Below are 18,375 nucleotides of genomic sequence, written 5' to 3'. Positions count from 1 at the left end.
CCACAGGGTTTACAGAAAGGAGTTAGAATGTGATCTTACTATAGCTAATCTCTTCTTCACGTAGGATAAGAGCTGTGATTAGAAGATGGATTTCTAACCAAGAATATGGCATCAAAATAGGTCAGAGGACAAACAGTTTGCCACAAAGGCAGAAGCAAAGATGGAACTATAAATCTAACATCTTGAGAGTTATTTGGATCCAAGATATTGGTCCTATAAGTAGCCCTGAGAGTCTAGTGGTCACGTAATGCTGGGAAGGAATACATGCCTGCCAATCATAAGTTTGACTGAACTGTGCAAATGTTAAGTGGTTTGTTAATCTTTCTTAGCCCTCCAACCTACTGAGGGCTTAAAAACACTTAATATAGGACTTAGATTTCTCATAAAGCTATTCAGAGATTCATAGACTTTAAATGGCCCTGTGTCAAGTAGAAATTCAGAATTGCATTGTCTTGAGACTTTCCAGGTGTGGATAATCTGGTGGGGAGAAGGAAAATACTTTCAGTTCCACTCTTGGCCAGCAGGTGGTGCTTTGGACTCAGACCCTATAAGCAGGTTTGGGCTAAATAAAACTTTGGAACAGAATAGTGACATTAATGAGAGGAGGCAGAGGGACAGCATGTACCTTCTGACTGGCTGTTTTTCTTAACCAGATACACAGAGTAGAGCAAATGTTGTAGAATGGAAAGAGCACTGGTTTGGGAGTGTAGACTTGACCTCACAGAATCTCACTGCCTTTGAAGGGCTTTATAGCCATAATAGGAAACATGCTATCAACAAGGCACAACTTGTTATGGGGCTGCAAGGAAGGGGACACTGTACCAAGATAGAATCTGAGAAGGCTCTGGCGGTAGTCTGAACTGGGCATTAAAGGAAGGTGGGAGGCTTGACCTTGAGGAGTGCAAGAGAGCAAAAGACAGGATGCTTAAGAAGCATCAGGTTGATTAGTAAAGGAGTAAATTCTGAGAGGCCAAACCATGTGAAGAACCTCAAATGCTAGATGTGAACTTTATTCTAAAGATGTCGTATGTCCTCTGGGGGTTTTAGGCAGGAAAGTAACAAGATTTCAGTGCTGGACAATTCACTTTTTTTCCTTCTATTGTGGCAAAATAACAAAATTCACCCAACAATTTCCAACTGTACAGTACAGTATTGTCAACCACATGTGCATTGTGTATAGACAATTCACTCTTATTAACAATTGACATTTTAAAAAAAACTTTTAGAAAAGCAGTAATGCGTTGTAGAAATTTTGAAAAATACAAACAAATTTAAAAAATACTTCCAATAGCCAGAGATAATCATTTTAATAACTTTGGTTCATATTTTTCTGAATCTTTTTCTGTGTATGTGTATAAATGTGTGTGTGGTATTTTTTTAATCAAAATAAGGTCATACTGCTTTATAACTTTTTTAGTCAGTAATCTCCACCTTTCCCTTTTCAGTAAATTTCCATTTAATCAAGCACTCATACCATATTCAGAGTTTCCCAAGTGAACCAAAAATGTCATTCACAACTGTTGACCAAATCAAATCAACCTGTGGACCACAGGTTGCATCTGTTACGTTCCTTTACTCAAACTTTTGTGACGCTTGTTGAAGAGATTGGGTCAGTTAACCTCTAGAGAATTGTAGCCGTGTACGGAGGATGAATTAGAAGGAGTAGGATAACTAATTTAGTGAGAAATGATAACTGAACTAAGACAGTGATGGTGGAGATTGAGAGGTGAAGATGGACTTGAAGTACATTTTATAGGTGTAATTGACAGGGTTATAATTGATGATGGATTAGATTAGGGAGTGAGGAGAAGGGAGGAGTTGGGGATGGCAGTTTTCTGGCTTCAGTATTGGGGTGAGTGTGATACCCCTTCAATAAGAATAGACACACTGGAGGAAAAGATTAAAGGCAAAATGAGTAAGTTTTGGACAAGTTGAATATGAGAATGCTATTAGGTGGTTAGATATGTGGATATGAAGCCTAGAGATGGTTAAAAAATGATCCATGTTTTGAAATATGGCACTTAATAGAATGAGTTCAAAACATTTTTTAATGGTCTGGTAGAACTGGACATTTGTTTTGGGGGTGAGGAGAGTTAGATTCCCAACTCACACTTTACTCAAAAATTAGATTAACACTCTAAACATAAATCTATGAAAGTGGTAGAAGAAAGTGTTTTAGAAGCCATAAAGGAAAGTGTTGGTAGATTTAAACTTTGGCACAGTAAAAATCACCTTAAACAAAATTGGAAAATAAGGTACAGATTGGGAGAAAATATTTGCAGCATACATAACAGGTTGAGTTAATATCTGTGATAGGACGATGCCATTCCTGAATACCCCTTGCAAAAAAAAATGTCCACATCCTAACCCTGACACCTGTGAATGTATCATTTTACATGGCAAAAAGGAATTAAAGTTGCAGATGGAATTAAGGTTGCTAGCCAACTGACTTGAAGATAAGGGTATCTGATTATCCAGGTGGGCCCAATGTAATTAAGAGTGTCCTTAAAAGTGGGAGAGGTAGACAAGAGTGATGTAATGTGAGAAGAACTTAAACTTGCCTTTGTTAGCTTTGAAGATGGAGGAAGGCCAGTCAGTAGTCGAGAAATGGGGGCAGCCTCTAGAAGTTGGGAAGGATAGTGAGTTTTACCTAGTTCCCACAGAAAGGAATGCAGCCCTGCCAGCCTCTTGATTTTAGCCCTGTGGGACATATATCAGACTTCTGACAAAATTTATGTTGTTTTGTGGTCATTTGTTATGACAGCAGTAGAAAAGTAATACAACATCCGACAAACAGTGCAGTAGAAAAATGGGTATATGATATGAACAGGAAGTTATAGAAGATGTCCAGATGACCACTAAACATGAAAAAGGACTTTTGTTTTTGTGGCCTTGGAGATGCATGAGTTAAACTAGAGAGAGAAAAGAGCTGAGGGCTGACAAGAATTGGCCAGGAAGATACACAGAGAACTTGTGGATGAAGTAGGTGAAGAAGGGGACCGTACCCAGGACTAAGAACAGCTGCCTAGACCCAGACCAATTGGGCTCATGTGAACAGATGTATTTTTCTTCTGTTGACTTGCTGTGCACTATTATCCAAGGGCAGCATTGGTCTGTGCTCCACTGGCCTTAACAGCCTCACCCTGTAGAGTAGGGATGTGTGGACTCCAGGTTGATCATCTGTGATGGGCTTGAAAAGAAAATTGAGCCTGTAGAATCCTGAGCTCTCTACTTCTGGGAATTGATCCTGAGGGAATATGGCTGCAGCAGAAGTTAATAGGGAATTAACATTCCCAGCACCCCAGACTCCAAAGAAGACATGAGTAGGATTTGTCTGGTTGAGCTAGTTTATTAGGATTTCCTTGGCTTGTCTCCCCACCCCACAAATGGTTTGGCTTCAGGTCTTGAGGTACTTATATTGGGTGCCGGTACTACAAGCCTTTCCTTTGCTGACTGGATTTGGTGGGCAGGGGTTCATGGATACCCAGAAACTTGGCTAACACCCTTTGGAGACCCCTGGTAAGAGGAGCCTGAGGTGTGGGGGAGGAAAGATGTTTCCGGGCCCAAGGGCAGTTCTTACAGTGCTGTGGGGCCAGGATGTCACCAGCTCCCAGCCTTGCCCCTCGCTGATCTTGGGAGTCTGCAGCCTTGCAGTGAAGCTGCCTGGAGAGAGCAGTGTGTCGTGAACTCTTGTCCCTATGCTGAAGTCTTTGGGAAAGTCTGCTTACAGGGACCTCTGCTAGTCTTCTAGCCTGGGCTGGGTGGCTTTTTACTATAACTATGGATGACCTCAATCTTGAATCCCCTCCTCCATGGTCTGCTTTGGGTTTCCTGGGACTCTCTCTCTTTTTGGCTGAAGATGGGGCTGAAGCCTTGTCCTGTCTCTTGCCTGAGGCTGGAACCTTAGGGCCTAGGGTCTCTTCCAGGCCTGGGCAGTTCTCACCAGCCTCCATGTAAACACATGACCCCTGGGATGAGATCTGGGACACCATCTTTTTCATTCTTTGCTCTCTCTGAGAACCTTGTTCTGCCCTCCCATACTTTTGTGGCTGAGGGTGGGAAAAGGAGTGAGAGTGGTAACAGTGGGAGACCTGAACAGGCTGAGTTACTGTGCTCTGAATTTTGTGGGGATGACAGCTTGAAGAAAGGGGGCACAGATTGGGAGGATGAGTCTGCTGTGGAGGACAGGAAGAAAATCTCCGGGTGGCTTGAGTTGAGCCCAGGACAGGGGAGCTGCCAAATGATTGACTTGGGCCAAGAGATCTGGAAGCAGAGCTCTGCTGTAGTTTCTTCCGCCTGAGTTCCAACTCTCTACTCCAGTGCCAGGCCTGGATCCCAGAGTGGGTGGGCACCTGTGGGACAGCCTCTCCCTGGGAGGATGGAGTCTCTGCGTTAACCCCTGGGAAAAGCTCTCCCTTAGACAGGCCAGTCTGGTTGGGCTCAGTCTTCAGAGCTACAGCTAGGGTAGGAGGCCAGGGTATTGGCTGCAGGGGATCCACTGCTGGAAGGCTGGGGTCCTGGAGGATCCCTCTTTGTTGCATATTCCTCCACACAAACTCAAGGTCAACATGTGGATCTGGTAGAGGAGCAGAGAGTGACCTGGGGTTTGATGCTGGGAGTTCAGTGGTCCAGCAGTTCCCTCTCTGCTGCACTGTTTCCCCCTCAGGTCTACAGTTGCATTGGTCTCCAATAGGCTCACTTGTGTGAGACTTTGACATAGAGTTTGGGGACGGGCTGGGGCCCCACAGTGGCGACACAGGAACACAACAGATTTCTTTCTGCTCCTTATCCCCCCTAATAGGCTCAGAGTCAGACTGGACTCCCAAAGAGTTGGCTCTGTGTGGGTCTTGGGGTAGGCTACAGTCTGGGAGCTCAGAGGCCCAGCAGTTCTTTCTCCTTTGTATGTCCCCACATCTAGCTTCCGAATCAAACAGGACCCCCATGGGGCTAACTCTAAGAGAATCTAGTATAAGAGGTGGGGGTGGGCTGAATGCCAGAGATGGAGATTCAGAAGCCCAGGAATTTCTGGAATGATCAGTGTCCTTCCATGTAGCTTCTGACCCAATGAGGCCTCCCAAAGGAGTGATTTTGTGTGGTTCTAGAATGGGAGCTAGAGATGGGCTATGGGCAGGGGCTGCGGACTCTGAGATCGAGAGTTCTTCTCTCTGCCTCATGGCCTCTCCTAAAGCTTTGGACTCAGACAAGACTGCCTGGGCACCCATTCCTAGGGGCTCCGGCAGAGAGGCTGAGGGAAGGCTGGGAGATGAACCTGTGTTTGCAGAGGCCCAAAGATTATCTCTAGTCTGCATGCCCTTGCATGGAGTCTCAGATCCTGATGGGGCACATGCAGGCCTGGTTCCGTAGTGTCCTGGGTCGAGGTCCCAGGGTGGGGGCTCAAAGGCCCAAGGGTTTGCTGAATTTTCTCTGCATCCCTGCTGGGGCATGTATTCAGATGGATCTCCCAGGGAACTGCCTCCTTGGAGTTTTGGTAGGGGATGGGGGGAAAGGAAGGGGGCTGGCATTGGAGACCCAGAGGCCAGAGGGTTCTCTCTGTGCCCCAAGTTTCCCCAGAAGTCCTTGTTTGCAGAAGGTTCCCCTTCAGGGCTGACTTTCTGGGATTCTGACAGAGAATCTGGGGATTGGCAGGGGGCTGGCATTGGAGGCTGAAAGGCTTGAGGATTCTCTTTATGTCCTGTGGTTCCCCACTGAATCTCATATACAGGTGGAGCTCCCAGGGTGCTAGTTCCTTGAGGTTCTATCATGGGGGCTACAGATTGGCAAGGGACTGGGACTGGAGGCTCAGAAATCTGAAAATTCTCTCTTTGCCTTGTGGTTTCCCAGAGGGCCTTAGATTCAGACAGGCCTCCTATTGGGCTGACTCCCTGGCATTCTGGCAGAGAAGCTAGGGTTGGGCTGGGAGCTGGCATTGCTGGCTCAGAGGCTTTGGGGTCCTCCTTTTGCCCCATGGTCCTCCATGGGGCCTCAAACCTAGTTAGGGCTTCTAGAAGGCTAGAGGGATACTCTCCTAGAGAGGCAGAGAATGAATCTGGAATGTGTTGTTGGAGGCTAGGATCCGGTGGCACCTTCCACCAGACCTCAGATGAATGGAAGAGCTTGGAGGGTCTGGTTCTTTGGATTTTAAGCTGTGGGTGCAGGGCTTGATCCTCAGAGACCCAAGGGACCTCTCTCTGCAGTGTAAGCCACTGTGTATTTGCCTCAGTGCCAGATAGGTCTTTCTTATGGTCCATGGGAAAGGGTTTAAGAGGGAGGGGTAGTGATGGGACACAAGGGGAAGATGGAGGGGGAAGTTGGTGAGGATCAGAGGGCATCTCTTTCAAATCTTCTGTAGTATGGACTTCATGGGTAGAAATCTGGCTTGAGGAGCAATACTGGGGAAGCAGCAATTCTGGGGATCTAGGCAGAAAGGCATGCTTGTTGAAGAAGACAGAAAGACTAACAGATAACTTCGGAGGAGAGCGGCCACCTGAGCTCAGGAAGATGGCCTCCAAGGACTCACTGTGCAGAGAGGGGAGACCCCAGAAGAGTTGGCTTTTTCTCTTCTGTAAACGGCTCCCTGATGCTGTCTTGTGCCTCACAGGCAGGTTGGTCAAGATCTGAAAGGTGGGGAAGGATCTGGAAGGGCTTGAGGTCCGCGTGAGTACTTCCTCTAGTGTCCCTATGGCCTTATGGAGGCCCTCAGAACAACAGGATGGCTGGGATGAGGCTATAGTGGCTTGGTCTCCAATAGGAGCTTCTTTGGGAAGAGAACATGGCTTCAGTGGATCCGGAGATGCCTCCTCTTCTTCCTCCTCTTCTTCTTCCTCTTCCTCTTCCTCCTCTGACTTCTGCTTCCACAGACGATCAAGGAAAGCCACACAGTATGGAAGTGGTAGGCTCTAGTGAGAAAGATACAATTGGACATGAAGCCTTTTTAGAGACAAGTGTGTGTCATGAAATCTTAAGTCTCTGTCCTACACTCAGGGTGAACAGTTACTCACTGGAGCCCACATCTATGGTCAGTAGTCACTTATGCATCTGGTGTTAATGGCCATTACCTAGCCACTTTTGGAGATCAGCATTCCCTTACATAGCTCTGTATCTTGCGTCAGTGATCATTAACCTGGCTTCAAGTCTAGTGTCAGTGGTCACTTACCCAGCTTTACATTTAGGGCTTATAGTCACTCCCTTGGGCCCACATCCATGTCAGTGATTCCTCACTTGAACTAACGTGGTGAATCACCCAGCTGCACATCCATGTTACCCACCTTGCCTTGCATCTTGTCCCCAGAGTACCAGGGCTGAAGCTGTCGCCATCTCCAAAGCTGCCACCACCTCCGGATCTGCCAAACCATGAACAAGAATAGTGTTACCAGAGTCCCTGGACTCTGGAGGCAGCTGTTGCCACAGTGTCTGCAGGCCAGGACATGGGTCAGCTGGCCCCAGAGAAGCTTCATGTCCTCTTGAGCCCCATGCAGGCCCTCTAGCAGCCATTCCATTTTCCTCAGCCTAGTGGCAGTTTACCCTGATGTCATCACTGCATCACAGAACAAAGAACTCCCATCCCCCACACACCTAACAGCAGTCTTCCTGAATTTAAGGCCAAAAAATTGCCCCCCACCAGACAACTCATACTTCATACAGTGAAGCCTGGGTGATCCCCTTCTGTCTCTATTGCCAAGGTCAGAATTATCTTCAGGCATTGTGCTTGAGGACATAGATTCTAGCATCAAACTGCCTTATTCACATCCCAGCTCTGCCACTTACTACCTGTGAAATCTCAAAGTACTTAATCTTTCAGTGCCTCAGTTTTCTCATCTGTAAAATGGAGATAATATCACTACTTACCACTTAGGGTTGCTTTGAGGATTAAATGATAGATTAGACTTGGTTACCAGTGGGATGGGATGAAGTACAGAGGAAGTTGAAGATGACTCCAGGGTTCCTGACTTGGGGAACTAGGTGTGTATGTTAGTGCCATTTTACTGAGATAGGTAACACAGACTTGGCACCCAATTTAGGATGAGGGGCAATGTGTTCCATTTTAAACATTTGAATTTGAAGTTCCTGTGACAAGGAAATATTAGGCATAGGACAGTTAGCTACATGGACCTGAAGCTTGGGAAAGCAGTCTATGGGGGAGATGTAAATTTGACAGCTAGCAGTATATACGTAGCATCTGAAACTATACAGAGGCTTAAAGATATATACTGATATGTAACATCTGGCCGAGACAATATGGCCAGCAGTGTTTAAAAAAAATTTTTGAATGAGTAGCCAACATTGTAAAATTAGTAGATTGTACATAAAATAATATTTCTGGCTCAAAATCTGGCAACACAGAGCTCTCATTCCCACAAAATAAAGACCATTTGGAGCTAAGTAGCAGTTGCTCCCTTAGTGGCCATGAGCTTTCCAGTTCACCGTATTCTCTTTGTTAATGCCAAGGCTAAGGGCTAGTTCCTGTTTATCATTGTGCCTATGATTTTGTTTTCTTACACTTGTCTATTTTTAGTCATTTTATTACCCGCCTGGTATTTGAGTTTGCTACCTCTGGTTGAAGAAAGTAAGTTGAGTTCTTATAGGAAATAGAGAAGGCAGTACTGAATACCTTTTCTGTGCTAGTTAATTTACATTTATGGCAGGATAACTTACCAAGTTCTTAATTGCTATCTCCTAGTCATTGCCAAAAGAGACACCCAGTAGTATAAAAAGGTAACTCTGCTCTCCTTTCTTCCAGGAATTCTAAGTTTCTTGTCTCATAGAATAGTTAGTGGATTTTGTGTTTTCTAGTCCCAAACTAAAGTTGCAATACACTGTTCTACAACCGTATCCAGGCTCTTGTGTGGGAGGAGAATTTAATTTAGCTGGGTATTCTTGAGAAGGAAACAATGGAGGAGGTGGTGGGTTGAAAGAAGGGGAGTTGCCCAAGGATAGCAGTGGGTCCAGGGACTTGAGAAAAGAGATGTTGCAATAGGTTCCATGAGTGACAGAAGTCCATTAGGAGGCAACAGGACTTCTGATGGGGAGAGCTGATTTAATGGTTAGGGCACTAAACATCTAGTACATAGTCTTGGGAACTGCAGCAGCAGGTGCTGATATATACACTTGTCAGAGAGGCTGTGGAGCCACTTGCTTTTTAATGGACTGTATGGGATTAGACAATGTGTGTTCCAGTGGCAACCATGACAGACTCAAGACCCAAGGCTTTTTTGTTTGTTTGTTTGTTTGTTTGTTGTTGTCAATGTATACTATGCCAAAGAGGGAAAAAGTCCTCCAATCATGATTAATACGTCTTCCAACCTTGATAGATGAAAGATTCAAACCAGGTTTAATTTAATTTAGAAAAATTAAGTAATGTGATGTTTCTTGTGCCTCAGTGTTGTTTCTAATCTTTACAACTCTTTGAGGTAGGTATTGTTATATTCTTTCACATAGGGGAAACTGAAGCACAAAGACATTAACATATGTAAACTATATAAAATATTATTATATCTACATATCCATAGATATATAGATATCCCAGAAGGCAGAGTCAGGGATTGAGAATCCCCTTGTATTGTGAGGAATCATTTGGATACAGGTGACAGAAAATATAATCTAAGTGGTGTAAACGAATGGGAATGTATTGACTCATCTGAACAATCCAGGAGTAGGGTTGGCTTCAGGTAATAGAATTTATGCAGGGATTCAACTTGATGTCATCAGGATTCAGTTTTCATATCTTAACTTTCTGTCTTCTGTGCTGGCTTTATTTTCAGGTTTTCTGTGGTAGCAGGTTCAAGTGAAGCTGAAAATGTGGTGTTGCTATGACAATATTGTGCTTATGATTTCCAGATGGTCAGGTATCCATCACTGAACTACTCATTGAACTGCTCACAGGGGAATAGAATGCTGCTTCTGACAGGTCTGGGTCACATACATACCATTGGAATAAGGGTAGGGAGGGAAGAGCACTCCACCTGTACATGGACTGAGACTGAAGAAGTGGGGGTGTGGTCATTCCTCCAGAGGACATAGACATACTATTTCCAGAAAGGTGTATGCATGCTGACATCAAAACAAAATAAAACAGATGTCTACTACAGCTCTTTCTAATTACCGCATTTTGTTTTCTGGCCCAGAGCCATGCCAGATCTTTTGGCACCCAAGGCTTAAGTTGAAGTGTGAATGCAGATCCTCTGAAGGTTGGGGAAGGGGCTGAATGAGGCCTAGGGCAGAGATCTTGAAGTGGGGGGAATCTATGAGAGACCCAAACATCCATGTGGACAGACTATTCAGTGACCTAGACTCTCAATTCCTAGACCTTTTCATCTCAGACTCCTTTACCTCTGTTCCAATTCAGCTATGGCCATAATCTAAAGCCTCATCATCAGGAACTACTCTGCCTTCTTAAATAATACAATCTTGCATCACCCTCTGACTTCAACCTCCAGATTTGTCCTAAAATGCCAACTCTTTAACCTTCTCAGGACGTCTAGTCGATTGACCTTTCCACTTCCTCCGGTCCATGAGCAACCTCTTGCCTTTATTTCCTCCCTTTCCAAGATAGACTTCATGGTTAATCAGCATCCACCAACTCATTCTCCTTTCATCATTTCCACCTGTCAAAATCCCAGCTCTGCCAGAACTGCCCTTTAGGAAGGCAGGGCTCAGCACTATTGGATAAAAATCACACATATAGGTAAGCTGGTGCCACCATAAACTCATGGTCTACAACTATGCCCAGCTCCACCGACACTTGAAAAGTATTTATTTGTGCATTCCGCTTATTAAGTGCCTGCTATCTCACTGTTCTAAGCATTTGGGATATATGGGTGATCAAAACAGGCAAAGCTTCCTGACCGTGGAGCTTACATCATTTATTCTTTAGTAAACTCACCCATCCCACTTAAAATCAATTCAAACCTTCTTTACTTTCCTCAACTTCTGTTTCTCCCTGCCCCTAGCAGATATGGCTGACTTCTACTTTTCAGAGGAAACAGAAGCCATCCTATGGGAACTTTTATCAAAACCCATTGCCTCCGATCTTCTTCCTGCTACAGTGAAAGTTGTTCCTCTGTGAGGCCTTCCTTTACCCTCCCAGGCTAGGACGGGTACCCTTATCCTCTTCTCCCCCACCGGCACTTTCCACACTAGATTGTAACTTGTGTCTAAATTATCTGAGGGCAGGGACCTTGTCTACTCAGTTTGCTGCTTTAATCTCAGTATCTGGTGCTTAGTATCTGGTCAGAGCTCAGTACCGTCAGGGTGAATGAGTGAATGAACGGGAGAGATTTCTGGCAGTGGGCTTGCTCCGGGGCGGGGCCTGCTCCGGGCGCGGGGGCGGGGCGGGGCCGGGGCGGCTCAAGGGCTGTCTTCCTCAGGTTTCTCGGAGTCTGCCTCGAGGCAATACCTCAGGACGCTGAAGTAAGCATCCTTGAGACTAGAGTTCACAGCCAAGATTCAGGCCGGGCTTTTCGGACGCCCCAGGGCCCTTTCCGCTACAGGACTCCCTGATCTGCGGGGCCTCTGGGTGGGACGGCTGCTCCCAGCACCAGCGGCTGAGCCCGCCGGCGTCGACGCGCGGCCGTGGCTTCCGCCCCCTAAGCGGCTCAACTCTCCAGTAGTTTTTCTCCCTTTCCCTCCGCCTTACCTCTCCCTTTCCCTACCCTCTCTCTCTTCTCCTGCCTCCATTCCTCTTCCCGCCTACCCCAGAGGGATGCGGAGTTAAGAGCCGGGCCAGCAATCCACACGGGTTTGTCCACTCACCCTGAGGTCCCCAGTGTCCTGAAAATGTCAGGACTGGTCAGGACAGTGAGAGCTGACGGAGCCGCCCTTCCGGGAGGGCCCAGCGTCCTTGGGAGGGAGATGCTCTCTGTCCCTGAGCAGCTGTCGCGAGGGTGGGGGGTTGCAGGGAACCGCGAGGCCGCGGGGCGGGGGCAGTGGGAGCCCCGCACTGGCCCGTAGGCGCCGAGTGTCAGTGGGCGGAGGTCAGTCTTGAGGGGCAGTGGTGAGGCCTCGAGCTGCCAGGCCAGGCCGCAGGCTTCTAGAAGGGAGGGAAACCCAAGATAACACCTTCAAATCTCAGGTGTTGGTGGTACTTTATTAGGGGACTACGATGTGTCAGGTCCTGTGTTTGATAGGAACTCTAGCTGTATTCCCAGTAGAGGTAAGAAGAAATGTTGCTGGTTTGTTTTTTGTTTGTTTGTTTGTTTTTTAGTTCTTCCCGTTATCGTAGTATTATATACTGAATTTAGAATATATGAAAAAAGTAGAAGGAAGAATCCCATAAACTTCCAACCTCAAAATAATTTCCATAGCAGTTTGACATATTTCTTTCCAGACTTGGCTATTCATATTTTTACATTGTTTAAATAAATGTAGGTTTTTGTAAGGGAGGTAAATGGTTAATATTTTAGCATAAGCCTTTTCTAAACACCATAAACTCTTCTAAATATCATTTTTGATGACTGTGTTATTCTCTGAAGTAGAGTCTCTGAAGTAGTGAATTAGCACTGACTTCTGTGAGCTTCATTTTCAGAAATTCCAGTTGCTTGCTAAACATCCCCAAGCTCGATTTCCCACAGGTATCCCAGGCTTAACATCTTTATAACTTAGGTCATTTTCTTTTTCTGTCCCAACGTGCTCTTCCTGTTGTATTCCCCAAAGCAATTAGTATTGCCTAGTCACCCAGGCAAGAAACATAGGGGCCATTCCACACTGCTCCCTCTTCATCTTTCCTATTAGTCATCAGTCACCAACTTTTGCTAAATAGCTACTGTTTCTCTAATCTATCTCTCTTCCCCATTGCTACTGTCACCCTAGTAGTTCAGGCCCTCATCATTTCTCCTGTAAACTGTGCAGTAGCCTCCTAGCTGATCTCCATTCCTCCAGCTTGGACATCTTAAATCCTTTTCCTTCACTACTGCCAATGCAATCTACCTAAAACAAAAATGTTCATGATACTACCCTCCTTAAAACCCTTCAGCGCGGTCATACTTTCTGCATGGTATAGAGAACCCTCCAGATGCAGATCTTTCTCTACTTCTTTGATTTCTCTTGCCATTACCTGCTGGCATTTGTTATTCTAGTAATAGAGGAATGCTTGTAGTCCCCCATACTGTTCATTGCTTCCATATCTTTGCTTTTCATGATTTTGATTTCTCTGTCTGGATTGCCCTCATCACTTTTTTCCACCTGGCTAATTCTTAATTGTCCTTCTATCTTAATTCAGGCATCATCTCCTCAGGAAATCTACCCTGAAGGTCTAGGTTGGGCTAAATGTCTCTTCTTTATGCTCTACATAGTGATTATCTCTGTCTTTTCGGTTAAAACATCTTTTAAAACACTTTAAATCTATTTACTTTATATATAATGACTTAAAATTTTAATATCAGCAGTCTGAGCATGTCTTATTTTTCAATTTGCAGTCTTTCAAGATTCTTGGTTATGGAGGTCTGTTTCCTTGTATGTTTGATATATGTTTGTAGGAGCTCACATTTGGTTAAACCTTAACTTTGTGAATCCTGAAGGGACTGGATTGAGATGATTTGTCTTGGTTTTTCCTAGGTGCTAAAAGATTCTACCAACCTGGAACTGTTGTTTCTGCTTATTTCTTGGATTGAGATTTCTCAGACTGTGAGTATAGTATAAATTCAAGTCACAGGTCTTTCTGAGCTTCGGGCTATGATTATAAATTATAAGGAAAACTTACTCAAATAAATGTTAGTTTTTCTACTGTTTTGCTATTTTGTCTGTTTCTCAAATCTGTCTCTACTCCCCATTCTTAGTGTCACCAGAGACAGATTGTTTTTTGTTGTTGTTATTGCTTCTTGTTTCCAGTATGCAGATTTTTCTGTTCATGTCTTCAAGATATAGCCCTTTTGGTTGCCTGGCTTTATGTGCAGTTCTTAGATTCAGCTCCCCTACTTTGTCAAGTCTAAATACTCTTCCTCAGTGGGGCTGATAACCAGCAAAGCTTTAGGTTTCTGGGTTGGGCATGTTTTTAGGGCAGCCCTGGTGTCTGTGTTGGCTTTCCATCTAATTTTGGCTCTAGAATTTCTTTGTTCCTCCTTTCCTCTCTCCCTGTTTCCCTTCCTCCAATCCCCTTTCTTTTTTTCCCGTCCTTCCTTCCTCCCTGCCTCTTTCTTTTCTTTCTTTCTGTCTTCTTTCCTCCTTCTTTCTTTCTGTCTTCCTTCCTTTTTCTTTCTTTCCCTTTCTTCCTTCCTTTCTTTCTTTCTTTTTCTTTCTTTCTTTCTTTCTTTCTTTCTTTCTTTCTTTCTTTCTTTCTTTCTTTCTTTCTTTCTTTCTTTCTTTCTTTCTTTCTTCCTTCCTTCCTTCCTTCCTTCCTTCCTTCCTTCCTTCCTTCCTTCCTTCCTTCCTTCCTTTCTTTCTTTCTTTCTTTCTTTCCTGCTTGCTTGCTTACTTGCTCTCTCTCTCTTCTTTCTTTCTTTTGAGAGCTTCCCTTACTTTCCTGTAAGCTCTGCAATGCCTGTAAAAGTGTATTTGCTCTAGTTTAGCCAGGATTTAGATGTTTCGCAGTAGAAGGGTATTTCATAATATTTAGCCTTGTTAAATTACTAGAAATAGAAATCTTATAAACTTCATTTAAAAAAATTGGATTCTATTTCAAACTTACTTGCAGATTTTTACCATGGAATTGCTGTGAAATACTTGTTTGATTTTTTTTTTTTTTTTGGTCATTAAAAAAATTTCTTTTTTTAAATCAGAGTAATGTATGCACATTGTTTTAAAAGTCAGGTAGTAATTTATGTCTTTTAACAAAAAGCAGGTATTTTTCTCCCACATTTTTCTACTGCAAGTTGTGCTTTCCAGAGGTAACCACTTTGAGTTCTTTTGGCTATTTTCTTTTTTTTTGTATTGTTGACATCCTTATTTTTAAAAAATAAACTTTTACCAATATTTCTTGACTTATTAATTTTAGACAGTATATATTGGTTTCTAACTATGGAAGATGAAGACTAGGCTTTCATAGTCATCTCCATTTTTCTTCCACCATACTACTAATAGAGTTAAAATTTTTGGTTAAATCAGTATTCAATGTTTTTTTAGACTGTATAAATATAATTTACCGTGTGTCAAACAGTATACCTCTATTGTGTTTCCTTTTTTATACAACTTTTTGTTTTTCCAGTACTAAGTTTTCTCATTATCTGGTTTTCTGTATATCTGTAGTCTCTCTCAAGCCTGCTTATCACATAGCTGAAAATCATCAAATAATCATTTACAGTTCCTTACTTCAAGCCCAATCTCCACTTTCTGGGTCTGTTTGAGGTTTGTAGGGTGAATTGATTTACCCTGTTCTCTTCTGCAGGTACTTAACTTGGTAGTTACTTTGCTTTGCTAAGTCAGTTACCACTCCTCCATTTGATTTCCATCTGCTACAAGTTTGTTGGCATCTTTTATTTTATTTAAAACTTTTTTTATTTTTAAATTTTTAATTCTTTGTGGAAATCTTTTATATATCCCCTCTCATTCCTGTCATTTTTAATAGTTTATTTTGTTTTTCCTTTGCTTTTAATGGAATTTTGGGTGAGAGAGGAGATAAACAAGTATGTTTGATCCACCATGTTTAACTAGAATGCAAACACTTAATTTTAATTAATTAATTTATTTTTATTGAGGTAACATTGGTTTATAACATTATGTAAGTTTCATGTGTGGAACATTATATTTCTACCTCATGCTCACAATAAAAAATTTAGTTTCTGTTCATCACTGTACAGTTGATCCCCTTTACCCATTTTGCTGTCCTCCCTGCCCCTGACCCTCTGATAACCACTACTGTATTCTTGGCATCTTTGTGTTTATTTTTGTTTGATTTTGTTTGTTCATTTATTTTATTTTTATTTTTAATATTTCACATATGAGTTAAATCATCCTTATTTGACTTTCTCCTTCCAAACACTTTATTTTAAATGTGTGACAGCACATGATCCATTTTCTCATCAATGTTTTAAAGTATGTGTATAGAAATCTCAAGTTTTTAAACAACATATATAGTTGTTTCTTTATATATTTTTTGACATGTTATAGTTACTGTGCCATTATTGTGCATATAATATTGTGTATAATGTTGTACACTAAAATTCCCTTTGTCAGATGATTTCCTTTATGTTGTGTGAAGGAAATTCACTTGAATGAATCCTCATAGTTGACAACAGAGTGAGACCCAGTGCTTAACGAGATTAATCACCAATGCTGCATAAGTCTGTTGTGAAAAAGTGTGTTTCTGAGTGATAAACACCAAAAAAATACTTGACAGTAGAGAAGAATGAAAAAGCTGTTGGTTGTGTAAAAAATTTTCACAGATAGTAAAATGGACAATATTAAGAGACATTTGACAAATATTTAGAGACATTAAGAACAAATTTTATAAGAAGTTTCCTTTAACAGTCATTTCAACATGTAAGCAATATGAACAAATTATTACTGAGACATCTTTCATCCTTTTTTGGTACTATCTTCAAATCCAGTGTATACTTTACACTTACAGCACATCTCAGTTCAGACTAGCCACACTTCAAAGTGCTTTAGCCACATGTGACTAGTGGCTACCATATGTGACAACATAGGATTAAATTATGAAGACAGTTCAAAATACTTGCAGGAGAACAGTCTTTCAACAACCATTCATCAGTGACCTTACCTTCTCAGGTATCTCTGGATCAAGAGTTTCCTTTGTGATTGAACTGATCTGGAGAGCAATGCTGAAATGCTGCAGTCTAAGCTTTATACCCAGAGGACAAATTCCTATCGAATGGAAAGTTCATGTACCTGTTGGTCTGAGATTATTTACCCTTTTTGGTAAGGACTACTGACTAAAAATCAATTGAGGATCACATACAGAAAACATTTATTTAATACTTTCAAAGAAAAACAAATAGAAAATACTTCAATTATTTAAAAATGATTTCTGGGTAAGAGCCCAGAATTTCATTAATTCCATGTAGAAAATAATATTATTCATATATAATGAATGTCTGCAAATTGCCTAGAGAGAGAAGAGTAAGAAGTGAGTCCAAACCCCTTCCTTTTTTGTTTTCAGCATCAGTGCAGAGGGAAGAAGAGGAACAGAGAGGGAGCATTTGGTAGGTAAGGGTTAAACCTTAATGTCTCCTTTCCATGAGACCCAGGTCCACATCCACAGTCTCTAAGGGCGTCAGCCACTGGAGCTCATCCCTCTTAGAAAACAAAGGCCTCAGCAGGGAGAGTCAGAGGAAGGAGTCAGATCCAAGAACGCTTCCCCAGTCCCCTGCTCGGCCCATCCACAGGAGTGGAAGAACGGTGGAGCTGGCCAGTGGGTCTTGCCCACCAGGTGGCAGTGTGAGACACGGTGGAACAGATATCTGGAGGCCGAACTTTTGGGTCCTGATTTGGGACAAACTGTTTCACGTTTTTAAGGTTCAGATTCCTTCTTGAGATACACCTGACCTTCATCCCTCACAGCGTGGTTATGAGGATCAGATGGAATAAAGTATAAAACACTATTCCAGACTTTAGCCTGTCTGTTGTCAGTGACTATTTGACCGTGTGTACTAATGCTTAGGGTCTTAGAGTCTAGTCTCCCAAGGGCCTTCCCCAGAGGACAGTTTTGTTCAGCCTCCTATAAGAGCCTTTGCTCCTACCTTCACCGCACGTGACTGAGTCTCCTGGTTTTCCGGCTGGGAGAGCTCGCCAGAAAGGAGCTCATGTAATGTGGGACCTGCTTGCTCTCCGGAAAAGCAGGTATTTAATTAATCTCTTCTCCCTCTTTCCTGTCCTCCTCTTCCTAGCATGGCTTATGTGATTCCAGGCCCCAGTGCAACTGAGGCTGACATGGGAGGATAAACCTACAGGGAAGGGAATGTGAAAGAAAGCCCCTGCTTGCGGAATAAAAGACGTATCATGAAGTCAGTGACGTGGGGAAATGTGACTCCTACCAGGCCTACTGGGCCCTCCTATCCCCATTACGCTCCTGACTGTATTTTGTATGTCCTGTCTTTTGCAGCCAGATGGCATGCTTCTTTTTTTTGGATAGAGTGGGGGCAGCTTCTTCATGAGAGCTCTTTGTAGCAAGATCCCTACTGGGAGGATCATGAGAAGAGTGACTGTAGAAGTTGATCTTTTGATGTTTGGGGAGGCTGGGGAAGGTGCCCTCTTTGTGTCCCATTGGCTTCCACAGGTTCTGTGCCTGAGCCACTCCTTCTTGCTCTGGCCTCCCCATTCTCACCAGACCCTTTAGAAAACCAATTAAGAGCCCTCTCATACTGTCCTATTTATCACCCAGTCAGCCTGAGGACCTACAGAGGCCCATCTTCCCATGCCATACCTACTTTAGCTTTCTTCATTAGCTTTCTTCCTTTAATTTTACCCCAACATTTTAGTGGGCCCCAG

The 18,375-nt window shown here is 43.3% G+C and overlaps 1 protein-coding gene and 1 pseudogene across 1 annotated transcript; one reads left to right on the top strand and one right to left on the bottom strand.

The window, feature by feature from the left end:
• Positions 1-3,431: 3,431 nt before the first annotated feature.
• Positions 3,432-7,496, bottom strand: SPATA31G1 (SPATA31 subfamily G member 1). Its single transcript, XM_010952805.2, has 3 exons — positions 7,266-7,496; positions 6,203-6,896; positions 3,432-5,752 (listed from the first exon to the last, which is right to left on the bottom strand). The coding sequence occupies exons 1-3, from the start codon at positions 7,494-7,496 to the stop codon at positions 3,432-3,434; spliced, it is 3,246 nt and encodes a 1,081-aa protein (XP_010951107.1).
• The window catches only part of LOC123616264 (ras and EF-hand domain-containing protein-like), a 218,416-nt pseudogene continuing 206,740 nt past the window's right edge, over positions 6,700-18,375 (top strand).

Source organism: Camelus bactrianus, chromosome 4, assembly GCF_048773025.1.
Source record: "Camelus bactrianus isolate YW-2024 breed Bactrian camel chromosome 4, ASM4877302v1, whole genome shotgun sequence".
In the NCBI taxonomy this organism is placed as follows: domain Eukaryota; kingdom Metazoa; phylum Chordata; class Mammalia; order Artiodactyla; family Camelidae; genus Camelus; species Camelus bactrianus.
Note: the sequence above shows the minus strand (reverse complement) of the source record. Positions and strands in the feature narration are given on the sequence as shown.

Coding starts and splice junctions, on each gene's coding strand:
- SPATA31G1 (XM_010952805.2), bottom strand. CDS start 7,496: ATGGAATGGCTGCTAGAGGGCCTGCATGGGGCTCAAGAGGACATGAAG. Junction 6,897..7,265: donor GGGACAAGATGCAAGGCAAG/GTGGGTAACATG, acceptor CTTTCTCACTAG/AGCCTACCACTTCCATACTG. Junction 5,753..6,202: donor CACTGAGGCAAATACACAGT/GGCTTACACTGC, acceptor CCATGATAGAAC/CTCAAGGAACTAGCACCCTG.